Source organism: Neolamprologus multifasciatus, chromosome 3 (genome assembly GCF_963576455.1).
Source record: "Neolamprologus multifasciatus chromosome 3, fNeoMul1.2, whole genome shotgun sequence".
In the NCBI taxonomy this organism is placed as follows: Eukaryota; Metazoa; Chordata; class Actinopteri; order Cichliformes; family Cichlidae; genus Neolamprologus; species Neolamprologus multifasciatus.
This window is the reverse complement of record NC_140441.1, coordinates 15,742,498-15,764,887: the sequence shown is the minus strand read 5'-3', so window position 1 is coordinate 15,764,887 and position 22,390 is coordinate 15,742,498. Positions and strand designations below refer to the sequence as shown.

Below are 22,390 nucleotides of genomic sequence, written 5' to 3'. Positions count from 1 at the left end.
ACTAGATTACATTCACAGCAGTGCAAATGACTTACAGTCGGATCAGACTGGATAGACCTTTAAAGATGTCGCTGTTAAGACAGCTGATGCTGTTGTTGGCCAGGTCTCTGCAGTGCACACAGAAGAAGAATGACATTTTATTTGTTTGACAGCTGAAAAAATAAACAAATCTAAGAGCCTTGTTGTTCTACCACGGTGACTCTTAACCAGGGGTACTCAGAGATTAGCTGTACTACTACGTTTAATGAAGTGAGACAGAAAAGTTAATTGGCACAAAACAGCAGACAAATTGACTACTTGAATCTCCTCCTCTGTCGTCTTTCAACATCAATGGTAACAATAACTGAGAAGCGGTAAGCTGAAAGTTGTCCGCATCCAGTTTAAATGAGTTTTACTAAAGTTACTTGAAAAGTATGCTAGGAAAAAAAAAAGGTTGGGGACCACTGGGCCAAAAGATCATCGAGTTGTCTTCATCTGAGCTGCAAATGTATTGGCACATAAATGAACACCTCGAGAAACGCTGCTGAGTTGCTGAGATAAAAACAGTAGGTTTAAAAGAAAAAAGCCAAGTTCAACAGAGGCAGGTTGAGACAGAGACCTCCAAATTCAGCCGACAGGCTTACAACTTCCAAGGTGATTTTAGATAATGTCTGTGTGGGCCCGCGGGGGGAACCTACACATCAAAGGCACAGCAACACTGTGGTAGGTGATTAATCACCCGTGATTAATGTCAAATGCAGGAAAAGTGTGTGTTTCACCCCTTGATGTGACCTGACATGATGTCTCTTGCAAACATCAGATGGAAGTGTCAGAGACTCTTTCAAAAAGGAAACTCGGAGACGGTTCGGGGGCTTAACGGGGAAAAGATGGAGGCTGCCTCTGTGAATTACACCGACTCTACCAACATTCAGAAATATTCACCGAAGGAAGGTCCAGGTCAGCTGGAGCCCGCCGCCTTCAGCAGATATAATCATCATCAAGGGATAATCCAAGAGTCATAAACATAAAGATGTTTATACAACCTCAATACTACTACAGCTAATAATAACAATAATAAAGATGCATTTTATTGCGTAAGTACTGAATATTTTCTGATGTCCACAGACCTCAATAAACTAAAATAATAAAAAGTAAATATGTCTGTGAAGGTTCTCAGTCATCCAGGTCATCGTAGTCTAAGGAGCTTGCAAAGAAAAGCGTCTGGACTTCTTTAAGTTACTTGAAGACGTTTCACCTCTCATCCGAGAAGCTTCTTCAGTTCTAAGGTCAAATGGTGGAGAGTCCCAGATATAAACCTAGTGGGAGTTTCCCCCCCCAGAGGGACAAAAGGACCCCCTGATGATCCTCTAATCGCCTGAGCCAAGGTGTGGAACTGGGTGTGGGTAAAAAGTAAAACGTTTCAGTGGATTAACTACTTCTTTCGTTAATACAGAAATCTAGTAACAGTAGTGCAACTAAGCACTGTTAGCATTCTGATTAAGCTGTGCTTCTGGCATCCTGTCAGAGGGAAACTGACTTAGTTGCCACATTGTGGCGTCTAACAAGATTTGTATTTACAAATACAGTTGTGTCTGGGACCAAGGCTAATGATGGAGGTGAGACCAAAACCTCTGAATTAATGCTGCAACCCAGAAACCCAAAACAATGAGGTAAAAGGCACTAAAATATAATACTGAGAAGAGGGGAATGGTATATCCTTATAATCTACTAGATGTAGACTGTAGGTCTTTGGTTCACTAATAACATTAATTTAAGCTTTTACCATTATCCAAAAACCTACTTCAAAACAAGAAAGCTAGGTGGCAATTTTTCAGTTTCCAGGGACACAGCATTGAATCAAACCCTTGTTATAGCTGTAACATATAAACCTCTGTGCGAGGAAACCAATTGTTGCAAGGTGGTAAGAAATGAAACAAGAGCCAGTGAGAAAAGGCAGATCGTTACCTCAGCTTGCCGCCAGCAAAACTATATGTTCGGGTGCTTGAGGAAGGTGATACTAACGCAAAAATGATACCTGAAAAACAGCTGGCAGGTATATCCTAGCATCCCGGAATTTATGTAATTATTGGTGTTGCGCCTTAAGGTGCCGGCTGTGGACTTTTACGGTGTGAGGTTATTAGCTTCACTTGGAAGTGAAGAAAAAGCCTCCTTTTGCGGGCCTGCCAAATTCCCGTGTCATGGGAAGGATATAGAAGTGATGCGGGCGTGCTTTCATCTCCGGTTATCGCCTGGATTCAACTGCTAAAGTTACAGCTACGCCAAGAGACTCGAGAATATTTGTTAAAATAGCTAAAAACCAAAAAAAAAAGTGTCACTTTGTTACTGCTTGAAGTCACATGCATGTCTTTTGGCCACAGGCATGCAGTAAATTAACAGCACAGAGGAGCGCTCCAGAGCAGCACATTCGAGGAGCTGAAGCAAAAATAGCCCGATGTGATAAGGTTCGAGTGGGAATCGTTCAGCTGTTGGGAGGAATGCCGAGTAAGGAGCGCTGAGCCTAAAGGAATCCATAGGGTCTGAGAATGCTGTAGTGTTGGGAGAAGTCTGCTTAAATGTTTTAGTGCGGGGAAATTGAGTGTGTGAACTGTGTAAAGTCAGGTAAGGGATATACTTATCTTGGCCCACGGGGTTGTAACCAGCAGCGCGGCCTAGACCCAAGCTCTCAGCGTGAATAAAGAAACCCAGCTGGGAGCAGCTGTCTACGTCTAGATCAGATGTTAGCTCTCTTGTAAGAGAGATCATTATTATACCCGTCTTAACATCTTTTTAAACTTGTCACTGGTGTGGGCTGAACACAAATTCAGTGGAGACTTGCGCCAGTTTTTACACATTCCGTCTTCTCATCGACACGAGCGCCGCATCGCCTGTCAAAACAGTTATATAACGTCTCTCTTTGATTTGGAGCGAACGTTCCTAAGCCCGAAAAACACACACACAACCGTAATGATGTTGTAATGATGCTGGAAGTCGTCTCAGTGTGCACTGAAGCTACGGTGAAGAGCTGTGGGCTTTGAAACAAGTGTTTCTGGAGCCTAATAAATGCTGAGTAATGAATGCTTTGGACCATTTTTAATGCAGGGTTTTGGAGCCCTGAAGTTGATCTGCGTGTGGTGTAAAACAGTGTAAATATTCTGGCACGAGTGAAAAGTGGGGACACTCTCAAGGAGTTAGGAAACTTGTTTCTCTTCTCTGCAGCACAATTTTTCCTTTAAGATGTGCAAATGTGAGCTTTTTATTGTGGCCTTCAACCTGCAGCCTTTGCTTTAAATGCTCCTGTCGCTGCTTTGTGACATGGCACGCAAGAGAAATGTGGCGTCCAAATGGCACATCTTGAAGTGAGGATGGGAAAACTCTAATTAGGCGATTGGGGAGGGGGCTAGAGTAAAGTCAAAGATAAGGGCTAAAGCATTACGTGCCAAGTTTCTGAGGCGTTTCATGACATTACAAACCCTGGCAAAACTTATGACATATGAATGAGACATAAAAACTGGCAAAGTCTGCAAATTAACTCCACTCCTATTTTCCACAAAAAATAAATAAATAAAAAATGTATATTAAAAAAGCCGAGTGAATGTGTCGCTTGTAATGCCAAGCCTTGATGTAGTGTTTACATTCCCAGAGTCCAGTACTACCTCATCGTCTCCTTTGCTCTTCTGTGCTCCCTCCCTTTCACAGCAGAGTGACTATTACCCTTTGAAATGAACTGAGACAGGCGGTGGGGCCAATTAAACTTTGCTACAAAGCCAAACTGTAAACTGGAGCACGTGTTTCCATGATGATCTCTGTGGCGATAAGAAAGGCCTTTAACAATATCTGTGTGTGTGTTAGATTTTAATATGCAGAGGACATATAGACAGGCACGTATCCATCAGAGAGTATGCATCGAGGAGGAGGGGAAACGGGGCCAATTCTGATCCGAGGAGCTGACTGCCTTCCTGTCTCGTTCTTATTGCTCTACAGCAGCAGCCAAGCTCAAGTTTGTGTTGGCAGGGACTGGGTGCTGTCGGATGATTCCAATTCATGCTGTGTTCTTGCTCTCGCTCTCATGCGCACACATCCACAAAAGGGAAACACACGGCGACGCGCTTACATTCGACGCCCTAAACAAGCACGCGGCACCCAGATGGATTTGAGAGCTACGTTTTCTGCATATCAGAGTTATCCTCCGTAGATATTCATCGACATCACACACCCATACGTGCTAAAAGACGTCTGAGTCTGCACGGTGTGTGCAGTGATCTCTGGCCAGACAAAACAACCCAGTAGCAATAAGCCCGATTTAGACGAGAACTTTTTTTTCCGTTAATTTGTTGTGAAGGCAGCCTAACAGGGTCATTCCCGGTAACATTTACATAACATTTCCAACACGGCACAAGTCTGAACTGCGTGCAGTGGCATTAACAACAAGGCAGGCACGAGATGATGACACACGTCTCCCGTGTTTGTGAATTCATCAGTTCACATCAAAACACTTTATTTTAAAGAACAAAAAGCTCAATCTGAGGACAGCAGCAGCTGACCACGTGTGGCAGCTCACCCCTCTGAGGTGAGGGAAGTACAAAATGTCATCTGCAGTTAGATCATAACTGATCTTCAAGAAGAAAAGAAAAGATAACCTGAAACTTCCTGCTGACTTTACCCAAAAATCAGGTTTTCAAAAAGCTTTTTTCACATGAAGTTACACATCTTTGCTGTTAAGTAACTCCCACATAGGCCGAAATTCAAAGTTCTTTGAAATACTATGTTTTACTGTTTAAGAAACTCAGAAAGACTTGTGCCAGTAGCTTCTTAACCATTATAGGTGCTAGAACAACTGCTCTTGAGAGAACAAATGCAGAGAGAAAGCACCAGAATTGGACTCTGACCAACTCCTAGTAAAAAATCTGTGGATTTCAAGCGATAACATTGTTTTTCAAATCACTAGGAGAAAATAGTTTAACCCTTTAAGACCTACCATAGAACCAAGTCCACCAGAGCTTATCTTTATATTTTTACATGTTGTAGTGCCATTTTTGGGAGCATTTCAAGTTGCTATACATCAATACAACCATTATAGCCCAAATTCTAATAATATGTCTGCATTAAGTGCATAGTAATTACATAAATTGCAAAAAAGTGCCATAAACTACAAAAAAAAAAATTGAAAATTGTTTTGTTTTTTTTAACATATATTTCTAGTTAGAGAAATTTAAGAGGCTTATCCCTCAAAACTGTAAATACAAAAAAGTTGCACAAAATAGTTTCCCACCACAGGAAATTTATTTTGAGTGTCTTCACGGTTTTATTTCTGAAATTCAGCAATTTTTATATACTGCAGGAAAAACGAAAATAAGTATTATAATGCAAATTTGAAAAAAAAAATAGCATATGCATCAAAATAAACTATTTCCAGCAGTGCAATTTGACTTCTAAGCATCCCAGAAACGACACAGAAAGTCATAAAGTCAAACATAACTTTTAAAAACACCAGTATAGGCTTACAAGGCCCTGATGGTAAAAAAAAAAAAAAAAGACATTTCCACGAAAATGACACCACTTCCGGTTTCGGGCAGGACATGGCGGATATGCGATAGTTTGCGCTGATGGACGTAGGAAGTGTTACGAACAGCTGATCGGATCGGCAAAGCGTGTTTCTGGAATATTATGTTTTTGTTGCTGCAAGTGCTTTTTATGCAATTTTTGCAAAGCTATATGTGGAAGGAAACTGTGACCTAGGACAAGCTGATGGCATAAGATGTAAGTACAACTCCTCCGGTTTCATATGCAAAAAAAATATTGCGCTAGCTTACGTGGTTGCAGAGCTACCGGGATTTAAAAATAGTTACGCAAAACGGCGCTTGCCCGCTCCGACCGGCTTTAAAGGGTTAAAATAACATGTGACCAACAAAACACAATTTCAATTAGTAGTTTAAGAGAAGACAAGCTGAACAAAATCTGTCTCCTAACAAGATTCTGTTCTCAACTGAAATATAACTAAGGCAATCCCTTTTACAAGAACACCTCGGCAATCCCTGAGGGCCTGAATGTGGGAATATGGAGTACACACACACACACACACACACACACACACACACACATAGAGAAACCACATTAAAGAGACAGCAGAGCTACAGCAATACTCACAGTCGCTTTAGTGCTGGCAAGCCAAGAAAAGCTCCTGGTTCAATATGACTGATCATGTTACTCCGCAGGTCCCTGTGGAAAAATGAAAAGATTTGAGCAGTGCAAACAGCAACAAGACAGCACAACTGCAACGGTGTTGCTAATCAATCATCCAAGTCTCCTTAATAAAACCGTTATAAGGTTACTGTTCTTTAGTTAAAGCGAGGAACACTGCTGATCAGAAAGAACATCTGCGAACACTCTCGGCTTGAAATAAAACATCGTTCTGTAAAATTTGTTGCTGCAAATTTTCTTGAAATAGCTTTGAGGCCGACTCCAACTGGTTACCTTAGTTACCGAAAAGGATTTGCATTTGGGCTTGTGAGATACCTCCAGATTTGTGCTCAGTAGTTTAAAATCTTTCCAGTTTTCTACTTTGAGAACAGTCAGTGCAACCACTAGACTCTGTTGCCATCATCTGAAATTAACATTTCATTGTGCAACATTCAGCACTCATAATAACATGGTTCCTGCTAGGAAAACTTTTTATGCATGCATTTTTGTTTAACCCACTGACAAGATCCCTTCTTCAAACTCAACACCCTTTGTCACCACATAGCTGTTGTCAAGGACAACCTGAGCCTCAAAGCTGCTCTCTTTCTCTTCACACACAAGCACACAAACCTCCCAAACCTGAGGTTCAAAGGCTCGCGGTCAGAGAATTCCTGCGGTGCTCACCTGTGCTGGCACTGCCAAGTCACTCATTACAGTCGAGGTTCAGGAGGCTTTCTAGTCGCCACCTGAACCCACACAAAAGGCCTCTGGGTAACTCTGCCTGTTTGATGTCAATGAACTGTCATCTGAAGGCGGGTATGTGGCCACAGATAAGTCAGAGACAGAAAAAAAAACAACAACACATACACACACAAAAAACTACTGCTTGTTAAAAACTTTTGATGTGCTGGCTTCTCTGTGAAGTTGTGTTGAGAGAAAAATGAGAAGGCAGGACAAAGAAATCAAAAATATCCTTGCAGAGCTGTTGCAGCCAGGAAGAGCCAGATTGGAGAGTGTACTGGGTGCATAAACAGGCGTGTTGAGTCTGGTAATTTGCTTGTTGCTGAAGCTAATTTATTTTTTGTGTAAACTTTGCTTAGATTTTCAGTGTTTACAGTTGGAGGACACAAACACAATCTGGCAACCTCAACTGGGTCCAAACGAAGCCAGAAAAGAACGTTTTCCCTCCATCTGGCTCAATGATCAAAACGCATAGCTGCCAAAAAGACTAATGTCAATCTCGGTGTTGAGTGCTTTTAACCACTCCCTACAGAGAATTACAGAATAATGTCTGCTGGAGGTCTGAGGTCTAGATCTGGTGGTGTAACCACTACTACTCATAGCAAAAAAAGAACACCATAGCTCTCTGTTATTCCAGTATGTGGAGTTAAAGAAAGAACAAGCTCATGATTAGCCAAATATAAATACACTTCTCATTCCACAGACATCCAACCACACATGTCCTGGTACCTTTTAAATCTATTTGCAAGACAAAAAACGCCAGATTTCTTCTTTTGTCGTGCTCAGAAAGAGCTGGCTGAATACTTCTAAGTGTTCTCCAGCACTGGTCTTGAACGGGCAACAAACTGAAGGGTGGATCTGCAGCTGCTGCCGATATTTCAGGGCACGTGTGTGCTGTCTTCCAAAGGTGTTACTCATATGCACGTTAAAACAAATTAAAAATGTGTCATGTAAATATAAGATTAATGAAAGCCTCTTTTCCAAGTTTGTTTTTGGCATGGTGGGTTATATATTGAATATGGAAGGTTTCTGGCATTAGACTCGCATTTCCACTGAAGAGAGAGAAGCTCGCGCTATTCAACCAACCACCAGCATCATTTTTAGAACATGATCGCTTTTGGGGTTCAATACCTGCCAATACTGAGCTGCATACTGCCATGTCGCTCACATTATTTATCACCGCACTCATTTCAGTGGGCTTCTGCACGGATGTGATACTATAAATACAAACTAGAATGATTCCCACTCTTCTCCTTACATTATGGAATATGGTTTAACAGTTTAACAGCAGCACTGGACTGACACTTTGGAGTGGCAGAGACACAAACATGTATGTCATATTTCCTGTTGTCAAAATGTTACAGAGGCATATTTGAAAGTGAGACTAGAGCAAAAATATCTATCACGATATACATTTGAAAATTTGCGATAACGATATAACTGACAATATAATTGACACTAGACAAAATACTTTACAACTCCTCAACTTTATTAGTGCAAAAAAAACCCCCATCAATTATTTTGCACTTACACAAGCAGGTTTTTAAGTGCATTAAATTTGTGTGCAGTGCAAATGCAAATCCTTGCTGACAGTTTAACCAAAAGGCATTTCCAGTGGAAACTGGCCGACATATCCTCAGCATAATCATGTATAATATCCACAAAACTTATAAAGAGGTTAAACACACGCAATATGGTAATATTATGTTGAAGCGCAGTACGTATCACTCGCCTCCGATAGCTGTAATGCTCCGACAATCCATCAAGCGGTGCGGCTTCGTAGCTTAGCAAAGTCGTACTAAAACATTTGACAGATTTTCGAGCGCCGTGTACATAAAATCGTTTCGAGGTCAGTAAACACAACCAGAATTCATACATAAGGCACACGGGATTATAAGGGGCACTGTCGATTTTCACAAAAATCAAAGGATTGATTTTAAGTGTGCCGTATCTCCCAAACAACACGGTAATAACGACGGCCCGCTAGCATGCTCTACCAAAAATAGTGCTTTGTTGTGTATCTGATGGACGAAAGCCAAACCAGTTCCACACCACTGAAGTTGTAGCATTTTTACAAACCAATTCTGGTTAATCCGTTTTATTCAACGATCCACTTTCGCTCTTCTCGTTCTGCGTAGCAGCCACGTGCGTATGTAAACAAAGGCACTGCGCATGCACGTTTTACCCATATTCTATCGCGATGTTTCATTTTCTTATCATTGCACAACATTACAGTGGTATTACCGTGAACGGTATGATATAGGGGAAGAAAGGTGATTTAGGGGACTCTGAATGTGGTGTGGCATTTTAGAAACTAATCTACTGGGATTTTTCCACACAGCCATCTGTAAGGTTTAGAATGGTCTGAAAAAGAAGGAAAATCTAGAAATTGGCAATTCTATTGATGGCAGAGGTTAGAGGAGAATGGCCCGACTGCTTTGAGCTGACAGAAGGGGTCTGCATAAGGACATCTTTGAACATCTTAAACTGGTTTCTTGATCATGACAGTGAGTTCATTGTACTTAAATGCAGTCACCAGATCTCAGTGCACCTTTGGGATGTGCTGGAATAGGAATTTTGCATTATTTGAACAAATCTGCAGCAACTCTTTGATCATCTATCATGTTGATATGGATCAAAGTCTCTGAGGAATGTTTCGAGAAACTTGTTGAATCTATACCACAGAGAATTAAGGCAGGTCACAAGGCAAATGCAAGGGGAATTATTGCACATCACATGGGTAACTTACAGTTCTATGAAGGCACCATTAATATACGACTTATGTTTTGAATCAAAACATGCTGCCATCCAATAATGTTAAACAGACTATATTTATATGTCTATCTACTTCTGTTGCCATCCAAAGATGCATTGACTATTCCAGCAAGACAGTGCCAAAATACACTGTGTATATTAGTGTGTTTGCATGCAACTGAAAAATATCAGCCATCAAAAACATGTACCATGTTATTAAGAAAGTACAAGGGAGAGTCTGAACTCAACCACAAATTGGAATTAGGCTTTTAAAACTACACAACCTGCATCTTCAGATCTTTATACTACTATTAAATGCCCAATTTGTAAAAATATTTGCAACTTTTTAGGATTTAGACACATGCTGAACTCAGCAATGCGTCATTTAAAATCTTATAACTTAACCTTTCATTTGTGTAATAATTTTTTCAATATTTTAAAATGTTACATAGTCTATGTATCCTACAGGTTAAGCAAATTAGAGCCGTATGAGCAGAATCCTCTTTTCTGAAGTCTATTAAGTAAAGGCTGTGTTCCAATACCCATTTATATCTACCTTTATATGAATGTGATGCTTGCTTGCAGAATACCATTGATGAATTCACAAACAGTTTTTCAGGAAACGCCACATACTAGCTCCATTTTCCCACAATAAGCATTCCCCCACAGCACTGGATTTAGAAAGGAATTAGCATGTGACGGTCGCCTAAGTTGGCTCCTATTTCTATGAGGGGAGATAATGGGGATTCTGTGTGGCTTATTTCCATGCAGAGACACCTTTGGCCCCAACAAAACACAGCGGTCTCCACAGTTACTTTGCAATCTCACGCAGAGTGCCTGAGAGGCATAATGGATTCTCTACCCCTCTCTGGCACTCACAGCCAGCTGCTGTCTCAGTCGTCACCACTGCATTAAGGCCGTCCAAATGAGGGAGAGTCCCTTTGTAAAGTGAAAAAAGAAGGGAAAAGAAAAGCCGTGAAGGCAGGAGGAAGGAGGGGTGCATGGCAAGATGGAGAGCCTCGGTGCATTCAGACAGATTTGTGCTGCATTTTTTTCCTGCTTTGAGAGTTTGAGGAAAAATGACTGCAACTTAAGGTAAGAGGTAAAGTATAGGACTATTTCAGAGCGGTGTAGCGTGTAGGAATGACACTGCTAACACCTTTGGCCTTGGCTTGCCCTTTTATAATGACAAAAGCAAGTAAGCCTTTTAGTGATCTCACCTTGCTGGCTGAGAGTGGACTGGAGGGGGTGGGGTCTGTGAGGAGCAATGAAAGCTCAGTTTTCAGGTAAACCCGCCTGTAGTTTCACAGCGCGACAGTCAGGCAGTACAGAGTTTACAACCAAGGCAACTGCAAGCTCACAGACAAAATACACAAGAGCCTTTAAGGCTTTCTTGGTAGAGAAAGATCAAAGATTTTTTAAAGCATTAAACATGCAGCCTCCCGTTTATCCTCGAGGCCTGAGCACTAAAACTAACAAGTGACCCAATTCAATAGTCCATAGAGACTTCGCCTGTGAATCTATAAAGAATCCAGATATATGAAAGTCCTATTAATATACTAGTCAACTCAAGAAACGTCATGCAGGACTGTTTTAAATAACAAATTAAAACTTCTTTTCCAAAAATCTGGTATCCTCTCCAAAAGAAAAAACAGAGTGCAGTGAATTTCCAGTTAGTCAAATCTCATATATAATTATAAATAATTACCTGAAACTAAATTCTGAAAGAAAAAAAAAAATGTTTTGATGCCAGCAATACATACTTAAAATGCACGTGCACAGGCAGCAGTCAGTATATAAAGTCATATTCAGAATTCTGTACACTAGTGTCAAGGTTGAAAATCTATTCTGAATTTGGCAGTTTAATATGTTTTGTACATGGGTAATTTTTTGGGGGGACAAATAAAGCATAAACAGATTTTCGTAACATTTATTTTGTGTAAGTATTTACTTGCTTTCACTTGACTCTGCTCTGATTAGCTGCTTGATGCGTTTGTGGCGTTCCAAATACATGTTTCAACAGGAGAGGACGGCTGGATGAAGGGCGTTGCTTTTCGTCTCTACTTTACTTTTAAAATTTTCATTCGTCGGCTGTCACAACTGCCAATGCTGATGCAGACAGATCAGCTGATAGCCAACATTGGCTGGTAACATCAGGTACCAGCCGACTGCTGTTCACAAACGCTGTCCATCTAATCTGACTGAGCTGAATGGGCAAGGATTTCAGTCTCTAGATGTGCAAAGCTGGTAGAGACATACCCTAAAAGACTGGCAGCTGTAATTGCAGCAAAAGGTGGTTCTACAAAGTATTGACTCAGGGTGCTGAATAATTACGCACACCCCACTTTGCAGTTATTTATTTGTAAAAAATGTTTGGAATCATGTATGACTTTCGTTCCACTTCTCACTTGTACACCACTTTGTGTTGGTCTTTCACGTGGAATTCCAATAAACTTGATTCATGTTTGTGGCTGTAATGTGACAAAATGTGGAAAAGTTCAAGGGGGCCGAATACTTTTGCAAGCCACTGTACCTTGAAATGCCTTAACACATCTATAAAACTTTCCTCTTTACAGATTTCAACGACCATCAATACTTCATTGCCGCGGTGTCTCTTTAACCATCCCAGAATACTCCAGCAGCTGTATGCAGAGTATATTGCCAGGCAGATAACAACCAACCCTAGAGGCTATGCCTATAATTAGGCCTCTCTATTACCATCTTTAGTCTTTCACTTTAGACAGATTTCCTGTTTTGAAGTTAGGTGTGCAAAACGTCACATTTTAGGCGACCCGGATGTTTTGCCGACACGATGCCAGTGTGTGTTTAGAGCCAAAACTTCACTTGGGAAGTGATGAATGGCTCCTGCTAATGCACTGTCGGATATAACATGAAATACTATCAGGGTTTTTTTTTAGCTTGAGACTAACATATGTGAAGAGCATTAGTGACGATTTATGTTTCTGCACAACCTAAGTATAAGGAAAAAAAATGCTTTCTTTCAATGTGCTATAAACAGAGCATTAATATTGACACATTAATGCTCTCCTAAATCACGGGCTGAGGAAGTAACGATACTCACAATTTTTCCAAAGCAAATAATCCAAAGAAGGATCCATTTCTGAGTTCTTGAATCTTGTTGTTGCTTAAAATTCTGCAGAGAGAGAAAAAAAATATGTGTGAACGCAAAGCAACAGATATTGACTCACACAAAAGACTGCATAATGATTTCCAGGCTGTTGAAATAAAAACATTTTACTGTGCAATGTCAGTAAAGCAGCCGCGCTGCCAAAACATCAGCGAGGAATGTGTGCTAATGAAATGCAAAGGTGGAATCAAAAGGATCGAGTGTCTTTTTCAAAAGCAAATGGATTCACCATGACAGAGTGCTACTTGTTGACAGATAACAATATTAACTCAACTTCTTTTTGCTCTAGACACGCTTAGCATCCAGTCACACCAGGTTGCTTTTTGCCAGGAAGAGAGCTGAAGAAAAGCAACTCCAACTTTAGCTGAGTGTTTCTTTCATGTCAAATTGGCAGTGTCTGGTAGCCAAAGTGGGATTAGGAGTAAGCTGACTTGACTTTATAGGTAAATGTATCGCAATCTGATCAGCAGCCACGATGACTCATTGGTGGCATTCTCGCCTCAAAGCTGTCACACAATTAGACAGTGCGGGGAGACGTCCTTATGAGAAAAAATCCCTGTTTATAGAAGGAACACCCAAATATTCATCTCATATTTACAGCTAACACTGTATTAAAAGCAATGCGGTTAGAGTTAACAGTGGTCCAATTTAAATGCAACTATGCCAATTAGTTGTTTACCAAAACAAAACTGGAAAAAAAAAAGGAAGAGAGAGCCTGAGAAAGTCTAAAACCTAAATCGAACCTAAGTGTGAATTCTTGATAGCTTCCTCTCGGGGTAATAAACAGCATTTTATTATCTAGTTTATTTTCGCAGCAGAGCTAACTCACAGCAAGGAAAGCTCCAAACTAATTGCCCGCTTTCTGCTCCCGTGTGTCCCTCCCAGTTATGGTCCTTCTTTAAAAGTACTCCCAAAGAGTGCGGGAGCAGGGACGTGTGGTTAGCATGGAGGGGAAACGGTGGGTGACATACATGCTTAGTGGCACCCACAACCCGGGGCCAAATTGGAGTCATTACGGGGCGTTGAGGGGCTGTTTTATTACAGGGTTGGACAGAGGAGACTCTCTGGAGATTTGCTGTTTGGCTCCCTGCCGTTCAGAGAAAGTACGCACATAAAGAGTTCCTGTTTTCCAGGCTTCTGAATGCTGAAATGGCAAATGTTAAGACTCGATGATGTACAAGACTGCAAACTCTGTTCACTGCCTGTGTGCACATGGTCCGATGATACAGCCGCAGATGTTGAGTCTCTCGTCACAAAAGTCTAATTCATACGTGAAATGCATGGAATACCAAATGGATGAAATCCAGCTTTAGCAATGTGGGGCTTAATCAGCAGAATACAGGGGATGGACAAAAACACCTTTCAGTACACTAGCACTCCAATAAATGTAAGGCTGGGGAAATTTATTATGTTTGGCTACTTCTTTGTAGCATTTCTCATGTTGGCTGGATCGTCACACTACAAAAAGAGGATACGCAAGATTTGATTCCTTTAATACATTTTTTAAAGGAATAATAATAAAACTGAAAAGAGCTGAAGTTGAAGATTCATTTTACAACTTGGGGAAGGATTATTTTTGACTCACACAATTTTAGAGTAAAATGAAAGAAGCACAATATAAAAGTTCAAGTGCCTCAAGAGACCTTGGCACCCAAATTTTTTCCCCAAGTCAGTCTTCAGAAGAGCCTTATGAGCAAGATTAAGCATGGTTGCACATGGTTGTAAACTTCATCAAAGAAATAAACAAATAAACAAACAAATCTGCAATGCAATAATCAAAGTCATAACCTTCCAAGTATACACTAACCCACCTCAACCTCAACCAGTCGCTAGGGTGGATCAGCGATGCTTTTAGTTAGAGCCTTTCAGGTTTGTAGAAAAGCCTTTGAAAAAAACACTATATTTAAAGTCTCCCATTGGTATTCACTAACAGCAAGAAGGTCCTGGCTTCAAATCTACCAGTCGGCTGCCCTTTCTTTGGGGAGTGTGCATGTAATGCACATACATATCTTTCACTGTACTCCAGCTTCCTTCCAAAGTCCAAAGATATGCATGGGTTAGATAATTGGCTAATCTACATTGGCTGAAAGAATGGTTGTTTGTCTTTCTGTGTTAGCCCTATGACAAATTGGCAACCTGCTCAGGGCTGGGATAGACTCCAGCCAGCCAGTGACCCTGAACTGGATAAATGGAAGGAAATGGGTGGATGGAGAATTCCCTGATGAGAATCTTGACAAAAGGGTTGGGGGTAAAACCTAAACCTCCTGAGTTGGGCATTTGAGAAAAGTAGGATTTTAGGCATGAAATTCTAAATACGTGATAAATAAATACATTTAAAGGGTAAACATGTGTGTGCATGACTACTCAAACAATGCCCAAACCTGAAACCCAATACTGTCCCCAAGTCCATGTGTGAAAACAGCTTCAGTGCAGGCAAAAGAAAACCTTCACCATCACCAACATCTTCAGAGGTTATGTAAAGCATCAAGAATTAGGTTTGGCTACAAAACTGCACATTTAAAGCCCTGTAAGTCTCAAGTCATCCAAATAAACCTATAAAAGAGAGTTCTCCTGAGAGTCATGCATACTTTTCTTGGCCTCTCTTCATTCCTCCCTTCTTTGCCTCTTTTGCTAGCTTTGTCCCACCCTCTTCCTCATGACAGGAGTGTGACCTCGCCACATTAGAAACCGCTTGGGCTGCAAAGTCCTCTCTGCACTCTTGCATTCATGTGAAAGCCTTACCACCGCAGACTGGGTAAATAATATGTATAGAGCAAAGCCTCGAGTCTCCATAGAGATCACGGCCATTTAAATACTAGTCTTCACGGGCCTCAGGACATGTGTAGTTAGATCGTCTGCTTCCCTGCTGTCTGTCTCATGAAATCAGCCTGAGGTCGCCAGACAAAGGACCAGTCTGTGGAATTTCTTCAGTCTGTGCTTCTAACAACACATGAGGGGAGTCTTGCTTATCTTGATGCATAGATAAGACCTGCTTGAGCTCAAGCCAGGAACAAGCTGCTAGGGGAGTCTACGAAATCTCACATCCTGTCTACTGATACAGATGGTATAAATCTCAATGACATTTATGGAAAAACCTTCTCTAAAAACAGAATTTCCACTCTTAGTCACAAGTAGTATAAAATGCACTTGTCTAGATTAAATCTCATTCGCCATGTGAGTAAAAACTACACTAGTGAAAGGCATTTTTTACATTGTGCAGCGAGGGAGTGAAACACACAAAATGGTGTGCAAGGTTTTCAAATAAGATTCAGGCTGCAGATGGGTTCATAAAAACCCTTATAGAGTGACTTCCTCTGAATATAGTGCATGGAAAAGTAGGTCTGAGTTCAGGTGGGAAAAGGACCTGGTCCAGTGGCTGAGGTGCTCTCATGTGCCAATGTAACGATTTTCAGCTCTTTATTATTCTACAAAAAAAAAATCAAAGTATGAAGACTTTTTTCTGGAATATTGTGTGAGAAAAATGGACGACAAAAGAGTGAAAAAAAAAATGTAGAAAACATAAAAGGTGCAGTGATTCATCCAAACTGGCAAGCCCAAAAAGGCACATGTCATACACCCTCTTTTTGCAAATTCATCCTTGTAAGTCATTGGTATTAAAATATCTTCTTTCAGCTTTGAACAGGACAAACCATTAGAGTGTGGTATTCACCTTATAGCTCTGCAGCTGAATGGAAAAATGATCTGCCGTTCAAACACCAGGGTAAAGGGAAAAAAGGGGGGCGAGCAGGAAAATGAACACAGACGTGTAGGCACAGCACCGCACCGCACGTAGCTCGTGTTTACACACCGAACTGAATTGCTTGTCTGGATTAAGCGATACTTGAGGCAACCTGACAAAGTCAAAGCTCAACTGGTCTGCGAAATGAAAGCCTGCAGACTGACTTTCTGCGCAGCTGTCAGTGAATGCCTCGCCTTTGGGATTTTACCCTCTTCTGCAAACACTTCAGGACTACTATTTAAAAAAACCAAAACGGGAGCATTCCTTGAGACCAACGGTTTGCTCGGAAAGCACCAAAAACAAATCCTCTTAGGACATGCATGACAGCAAGCACCTGCACTCTCCTCGCACAAGCACTTTAAAATCTCTCAGCATGACATGGAAAAATTGATGCGACGACTGACGTAAGCACAGAGATTGCGCTTTGGACCAGAATTTACAATCACGCTAAAATCTAAAGGGGAAACAACTCCACGGAGCTCGACTTAAAGGAAATGAAATCACCAGATGAGCCTACAGCATCCAGGTCTGCACTACTGCGAAACAAGACAGTTTATTGCACTCAAATGTGTCATCAAATCAAAGTGTGATTTTTTTCTGCCATGAGGGAGGAAATCCCTGCTTTTTTCCCCAGACATTACTCCCACGCTGCTCTGTAGCGGCCAAAACCAGGTGCACGCATTTTTACAGTCTGACCCAGTTGCTCCTGTGAATGGATCCTTTTTTAAAATATATATGCACTAAACAAGGATTGTAAAGAAATATGAGCTTGGTGAATACTTCACGTCTAGTTTCTTCCTGTCTGTGTGGATACAGAGGCTGAAACTTATACAGGTACACAGAAATAAATGCTCACACCCATGCATACTACTCAGACAACCCTTAAAATAAAAGTTAAATTCAACCACTCGTATATTAGCCGAGGGCCCACGCTGACACGGGAGGACAGGCCAGCTGTAAACACATTTGTGTCATTTCCTCTCGGATTACTTAGGCATGTGGTATCACTGGGAGAGCACAAATGTGAGGAATGTATTACTCATTTTTTTTTCTCTACCGAGAGGCATTGAGAGCAGAACTAAACCGAGTAACTACACAAACTCAGTTTGAGGACGAGGCCAATAACACCAAGCATTCAAGTAGGGTAAGACGATAGCTAATTTAGCTGTACAACTGCTCATGTGTAAACAGCGACGATTAAAGTTAGACTTCTGGTTGTTCTACTCTTACGCATGGCAACTTTTCTGGAATGAAGTCAAGCCAATTATCACTGTAGTTCAGCGAGTTCAAAGTCTAAAGAGTTTTTGACAAAGAAATGTGCTTACAGGTCAAAGCTTTTTTTCTTTTTTCTCACGTGAAAAGCTTGGATTACATTTTTAATTTGTTAGAAGACCCCCCAAAGAGGTCAATCAGAAGTACAAAGGGGTGGAATTAGTATGACAGATGGGTTTCTAATTATATCTAGCTTAACATGCTGTTTCCGACAAGAAAGACACCATGCCATCAATCACTTCCTCGACAATATAACTGACGCCCAAAGGGCCAGAGTAGGCGAAGGACATTACTGTGTATTAACCTCAGAGGGGCACTGAAAATGATGAAATTTTAAATATTCCATAAAAATTAATCCAAAGCGAGAGATTTGGCAGGAAAGCCTGCTAAAGGGCCATTTAGATACAGATCTATTAGCCTCGCACACCTCGAGGAATCTCATCTGTGAATTTCCGGACATTATGCCCAGTATTATCGCTGCATGAACAGACAAAGTCAGAGCAGCTGAAAATGTTGGGATTAGCTTTGGCTTAACAAGGAGAAACGGAGGATGATCATTTTCAAGACTGGGAAAGGGTTCTCACACCAGCCGGGACTCCTGCGAGGCCAGCTGCGTCTCCTGAGAGAGGTCGCTGATTTTGCAGGTTATAAATTGCCACCCAAAAACTTTGCAGTCAGCATAACCTGTCATTTCATTGCCACTCATGTCTGCAGGGAACTACAAAGACAGTTCCACAAGTACAGGGTAGTTCTACTGTTTTCCTACAATAGACGACAACTGCTTCCCAGAAAAACAAACGTGGACGACTGAATAAAATCTTTCGCGTTCATGGCTGTTTTTGGTCGAGCTCTCAAATTACACTGCTCTTGTTCTTTGGAGCTCAGCGCTAAATCATGAGCAACCAGGCTCAACCTCCGATCCATCACTGTCAGAGCGTGATGAGAGAGTACAAGCTCACTGTAGACATAAAGACAAAGCAAACAGAAGGGAGGGCCCACTACATTACTTCAGAGCACACCATACCTAGCACTAATTCCATAAATCCTTCCTGAAAATAAAAATAAAAGCTGTGGAATTTATCCTTTTCTTTTTTATTCAAGAGCCATACATGTGTTTTATTCCAGTTTATGACGGATCTTGTCTACTTGTCCATTCTGTTTACCATCCTTTAAGCTAAACTGCAATGAGACATCCCATAGTCTGTGCAGGTAATGGTAAATCTGCCCTAACACTAATAATTCGCACACAGTAAACTCACCCATATGATCAATTCCTGTGTTAGCGAGAAGCTTGAATATGCGGTTTGATTCTACCCTCCAATAACATCACAGCAGGCATGTGCTGGGGTAAATTTGGACTCCTCGTGGCTTCTTGATGCCGTACAGTAAAGATAACAACTGACACACAATATGAATGCTTTGTTTAATGGGACATTTAATCATAAGGACAAGCGTACAGTCTCTGTTTTTGGATCAGTGCTTTTGGTAATAACACTTGGTTGAATGACTGCCAGGTGTGGAGCTCCACCCAGGATACACTATACAGGCCTATTTTGGATGTTTTTTGGGCTTCAGTTACTTGATAAAATTACTCTGGACATAAACCCAAACTCCAAACTTAACAACATCCTTGCAGAAACTATGCTCATGGGCTGGTTTTCAAGTCTCATATGACACAAGAAAGTTTCAAATATCTGCAAATGCAGTCGAGTCCTGTTCTGAAACAAATACAAACTAACATTTTTTTTAAAAACATGCGCCTTTGGAAAGTGCCTCAAATCTAACAAGTGGCTTATGGTAAAGCTCTTAAAAAACATGCACTGCAATCGTCTTACAACTCTTTATTACCAGCCAATCCTCTGCCTTTCTTTCCCTCCTGGGAGTCCATTATTTGCTTTCCACTCCTGCACCCTGCCCTGGTATTCTCATATTTCCTCCATTGCACACCACCACCGCAAAGTACAAGAGCTCTGGGGTGCACGCAGCTTTGACTTACTGTCATGATTATTCAAATTCCTTTTTATTTATTTTTCCCTGTCAAATGTTCAGTGATGGACCAAAACCAGAGTGTCAATTGCTTAAGTCTGCTCTGACTTGACACAACACAAAGGCCTCAATCAATCAGCAGCTTGTGTCTCAGTGTGCGTTTCATCCCTGCAGACTGCCACACAAAGACCAGCAACTTTAATCAATGACACTGATGGAGAGGCAGTGGTTGCACAGCCTCAAAGCCTGCTTCTGATGTAAGGCCATATTACTGTAGTGGCTACCTACCAACAACCTAAACCTAAACTTTTGTGTAATTCTTGAAGAAAAAAAAGGCACCTGGCTAGTGTTAGCCAGGTGTGCTGTCAGGATCTAACCACGCCAGAGTAAAACCAGGTGGAAAAAGAATCACATCCATAACCTATGAGCTCTTACATTTATGGTGGCATGTGTGCAATTTAGCAGCCTCTGCATAAATCACTGCATAACAGGAAGGGGTTACTGTTACACAAGGTTAGTATTTACACTGCTATTTACAGTATATAGCTGTGAAATGATAGTTTGTGGTCGGCTTATCAAGATATATTTATCTTTTCATGTTTGTGCAGTATGAATAAGGGGGATAAGATGGTTATTAAGACGTCGCAAACAGTTCCAGTAACATTAACTTTCAGGAAAGAAACAGTCCTTATTGAGAATAAAGTGAATCTAGTGGCTGATGGGATGTGTTTTCACAGCATGCATCTGTAATGTGTGTACTCACAGTGTCACTGTCCTGTTCGGGAAAGAGAGTGAGTCCGGGGGCAACACCTGATGGAGCTCCATGTTGCTGCAGACCACTTTCTTGTAGGACGGCACGATTTTCCCACTGCTTTTCGAGTTTTCATCAAACGATTTGCACGCGGATGATGCCGCCGAGCCACAGCAGCCGCTCAGCAGCAGCAAAATCCCAAACAACTGCAAACGATCCACCCTCATTTTTAATTCACACGCGGCCAGAAAAGCACTGCAGCACCGGCGAAGGAAACAATGTTTTGATAACAGAAACGGGTAGATGTTGCTAGAACCGGGCAAAGAAGAATGAGACCTTTGCAAGTATGTTGTTTGGCTCAAGCGAGCCTTCCTCCTCCATTTCTCGCAAGGCTTTCCCTTTGCTCGGCGGTGTTCAGTCCGACGGAGGTGTCCTTCTTTGTTTGGAAAACGACTCATTTAGAATTCCCTTTCCATGTTGGCATCGGCTTCCATTTCCTCCCAGCTCTGCAAATCTACCACATTTCAAATGCCGAGTATCCTCCCTGGTAGCTAAATAACTAGCCCAGTTGTTGAGAGGTTCCCTTTGTTGCCCATAGCGTGGGTCCAAGTCAGTATGTTGTCGTATCCAAAGGAGGCGGCTGCAGTCATCCCAGGTTATCCGCTCCCAACTTCAGGAAACGCGGTCGGGCTTTTTTAACGCTCACTTTAAATTTCCCATTACTTCGAAACACGTACGGGACGACAAACAAGCGTGCAAACTCTCGCCCCGGTCATGAACAGGAAATTACTTTCAGGAAAAAAAACAGAGCGCAAAAACAACAACAGTTTTAGCTCAAACTGTGCTACCAATGAGGGAAAAATACACTAAAAACTGTATAATAACGTATCCAGAGTAGTCGGCGTGTCCGTTTTGGTAACCGGTGTCTTTAGAAAAGATTTAAAACTAGCCTTCTTTCCATTGAGAAGTCCTACTAGTCCCATGGTCCTGCTCCGGGAGCCACTAAAGTCAGGGGCGGTCAAGGCCGAGCAGATTCTAAACCACATCCGGTCCGCATTTCATAATAAAAGCACCAGGAGATGACTTCCTTTGAGTTTGGGGGATGATTGTGTCTACGAGGTTCATTGGTTGAACGCAAAGGAACTGTTAAAAGTGTCTTTTCTGGATATGTACCTGTTGCACATCACCAAACAGTGCACAGTTACATGTAAAACTATCAACATAAGTAATATAGCATTTAAAATATAAACCTGCGATATAAAAATGCGATAAGGGGGTATATTCCCACCATAAAAAATATGGTGGACATAAAAAAAATACTGCTGTTGCAGGACTAAAAAAAGTGAGTGTTTATGTTTTTCTTGCTAATTTTATTGTAATACAGGATCTGTACTTCCTTCTCTGGTCGTTTGGTCTAGTTTGCAGTTCACATGAAAGCCATGATAAGGATTTGTTTTTGCCCTGATTCAGACATTTGAATCAATACTCTTGATAATCTGATAGTATTTGTTTGCCCTCTTGTCGCAGTCTATTGTGTTCATTTTGATGAGATCAAATGATTCACTTCATCATATAGAAAACTATAGCATTATTAGAACCCGTGCGAGGCTTAACGATAGACTGTATATGATACGGAGGTGCAGATAAAAAGGCCTAAAGAGTGTTCAAAACTTCATTGCTGTTATTTTAAAAATGCAATTCTGGGTGGTGAAATGTAGGCTACACGTTTGTTTGAACATAATAAAGCTAATATAAGTGGGGCCTTTTATTGAAAAAACATCATATGTGTTATAACTATAGTTCATTTTTGCATTTCTTATACTATCTAGAGAAATACTTCTGC

At 41.2% G+C, this 22,390-nt stretch overlaps 1 protein-coding gene across 1 annotated transcript in view; it reads right to left on the bottom strand.

Moving 5' to 3' along the window:
* Positions 1 to 21,590, bottom strand: part of adgra3 (adhesion G protein-coupled receptor A3) — a 29,296-nt gene extending 7,706 nt beyond the window's left edge. The window contains exons 1-4 of the mRNA XM_085138581.1: positions 20,560 to 21,590; positions 12,734 to 12,805; positions 6,124 to 6,195; positions 36 to 107 (exon numbers count right to left, since the gene is read on the bottom strand). Of these exons, the coding sequence (XP_084994707.1) occupies positions 36 to 107; positions 6,124 to 6,195; positions 12,734 to 12,805; positions 20,560 to 21,005 (662 nt within the window). The 5' untranslated portion in view covers positions 21,006 to 21,590. The remainder of the gene's footprint in view (positions 1 to 35; positions 108 to 6,123; positions 6,196 to 12,733; positions 12,806 to 20,559) is intronic.
* Between the last annotated feature and the right edge of the window lie 800 nt (positions 21,591 to 22,390).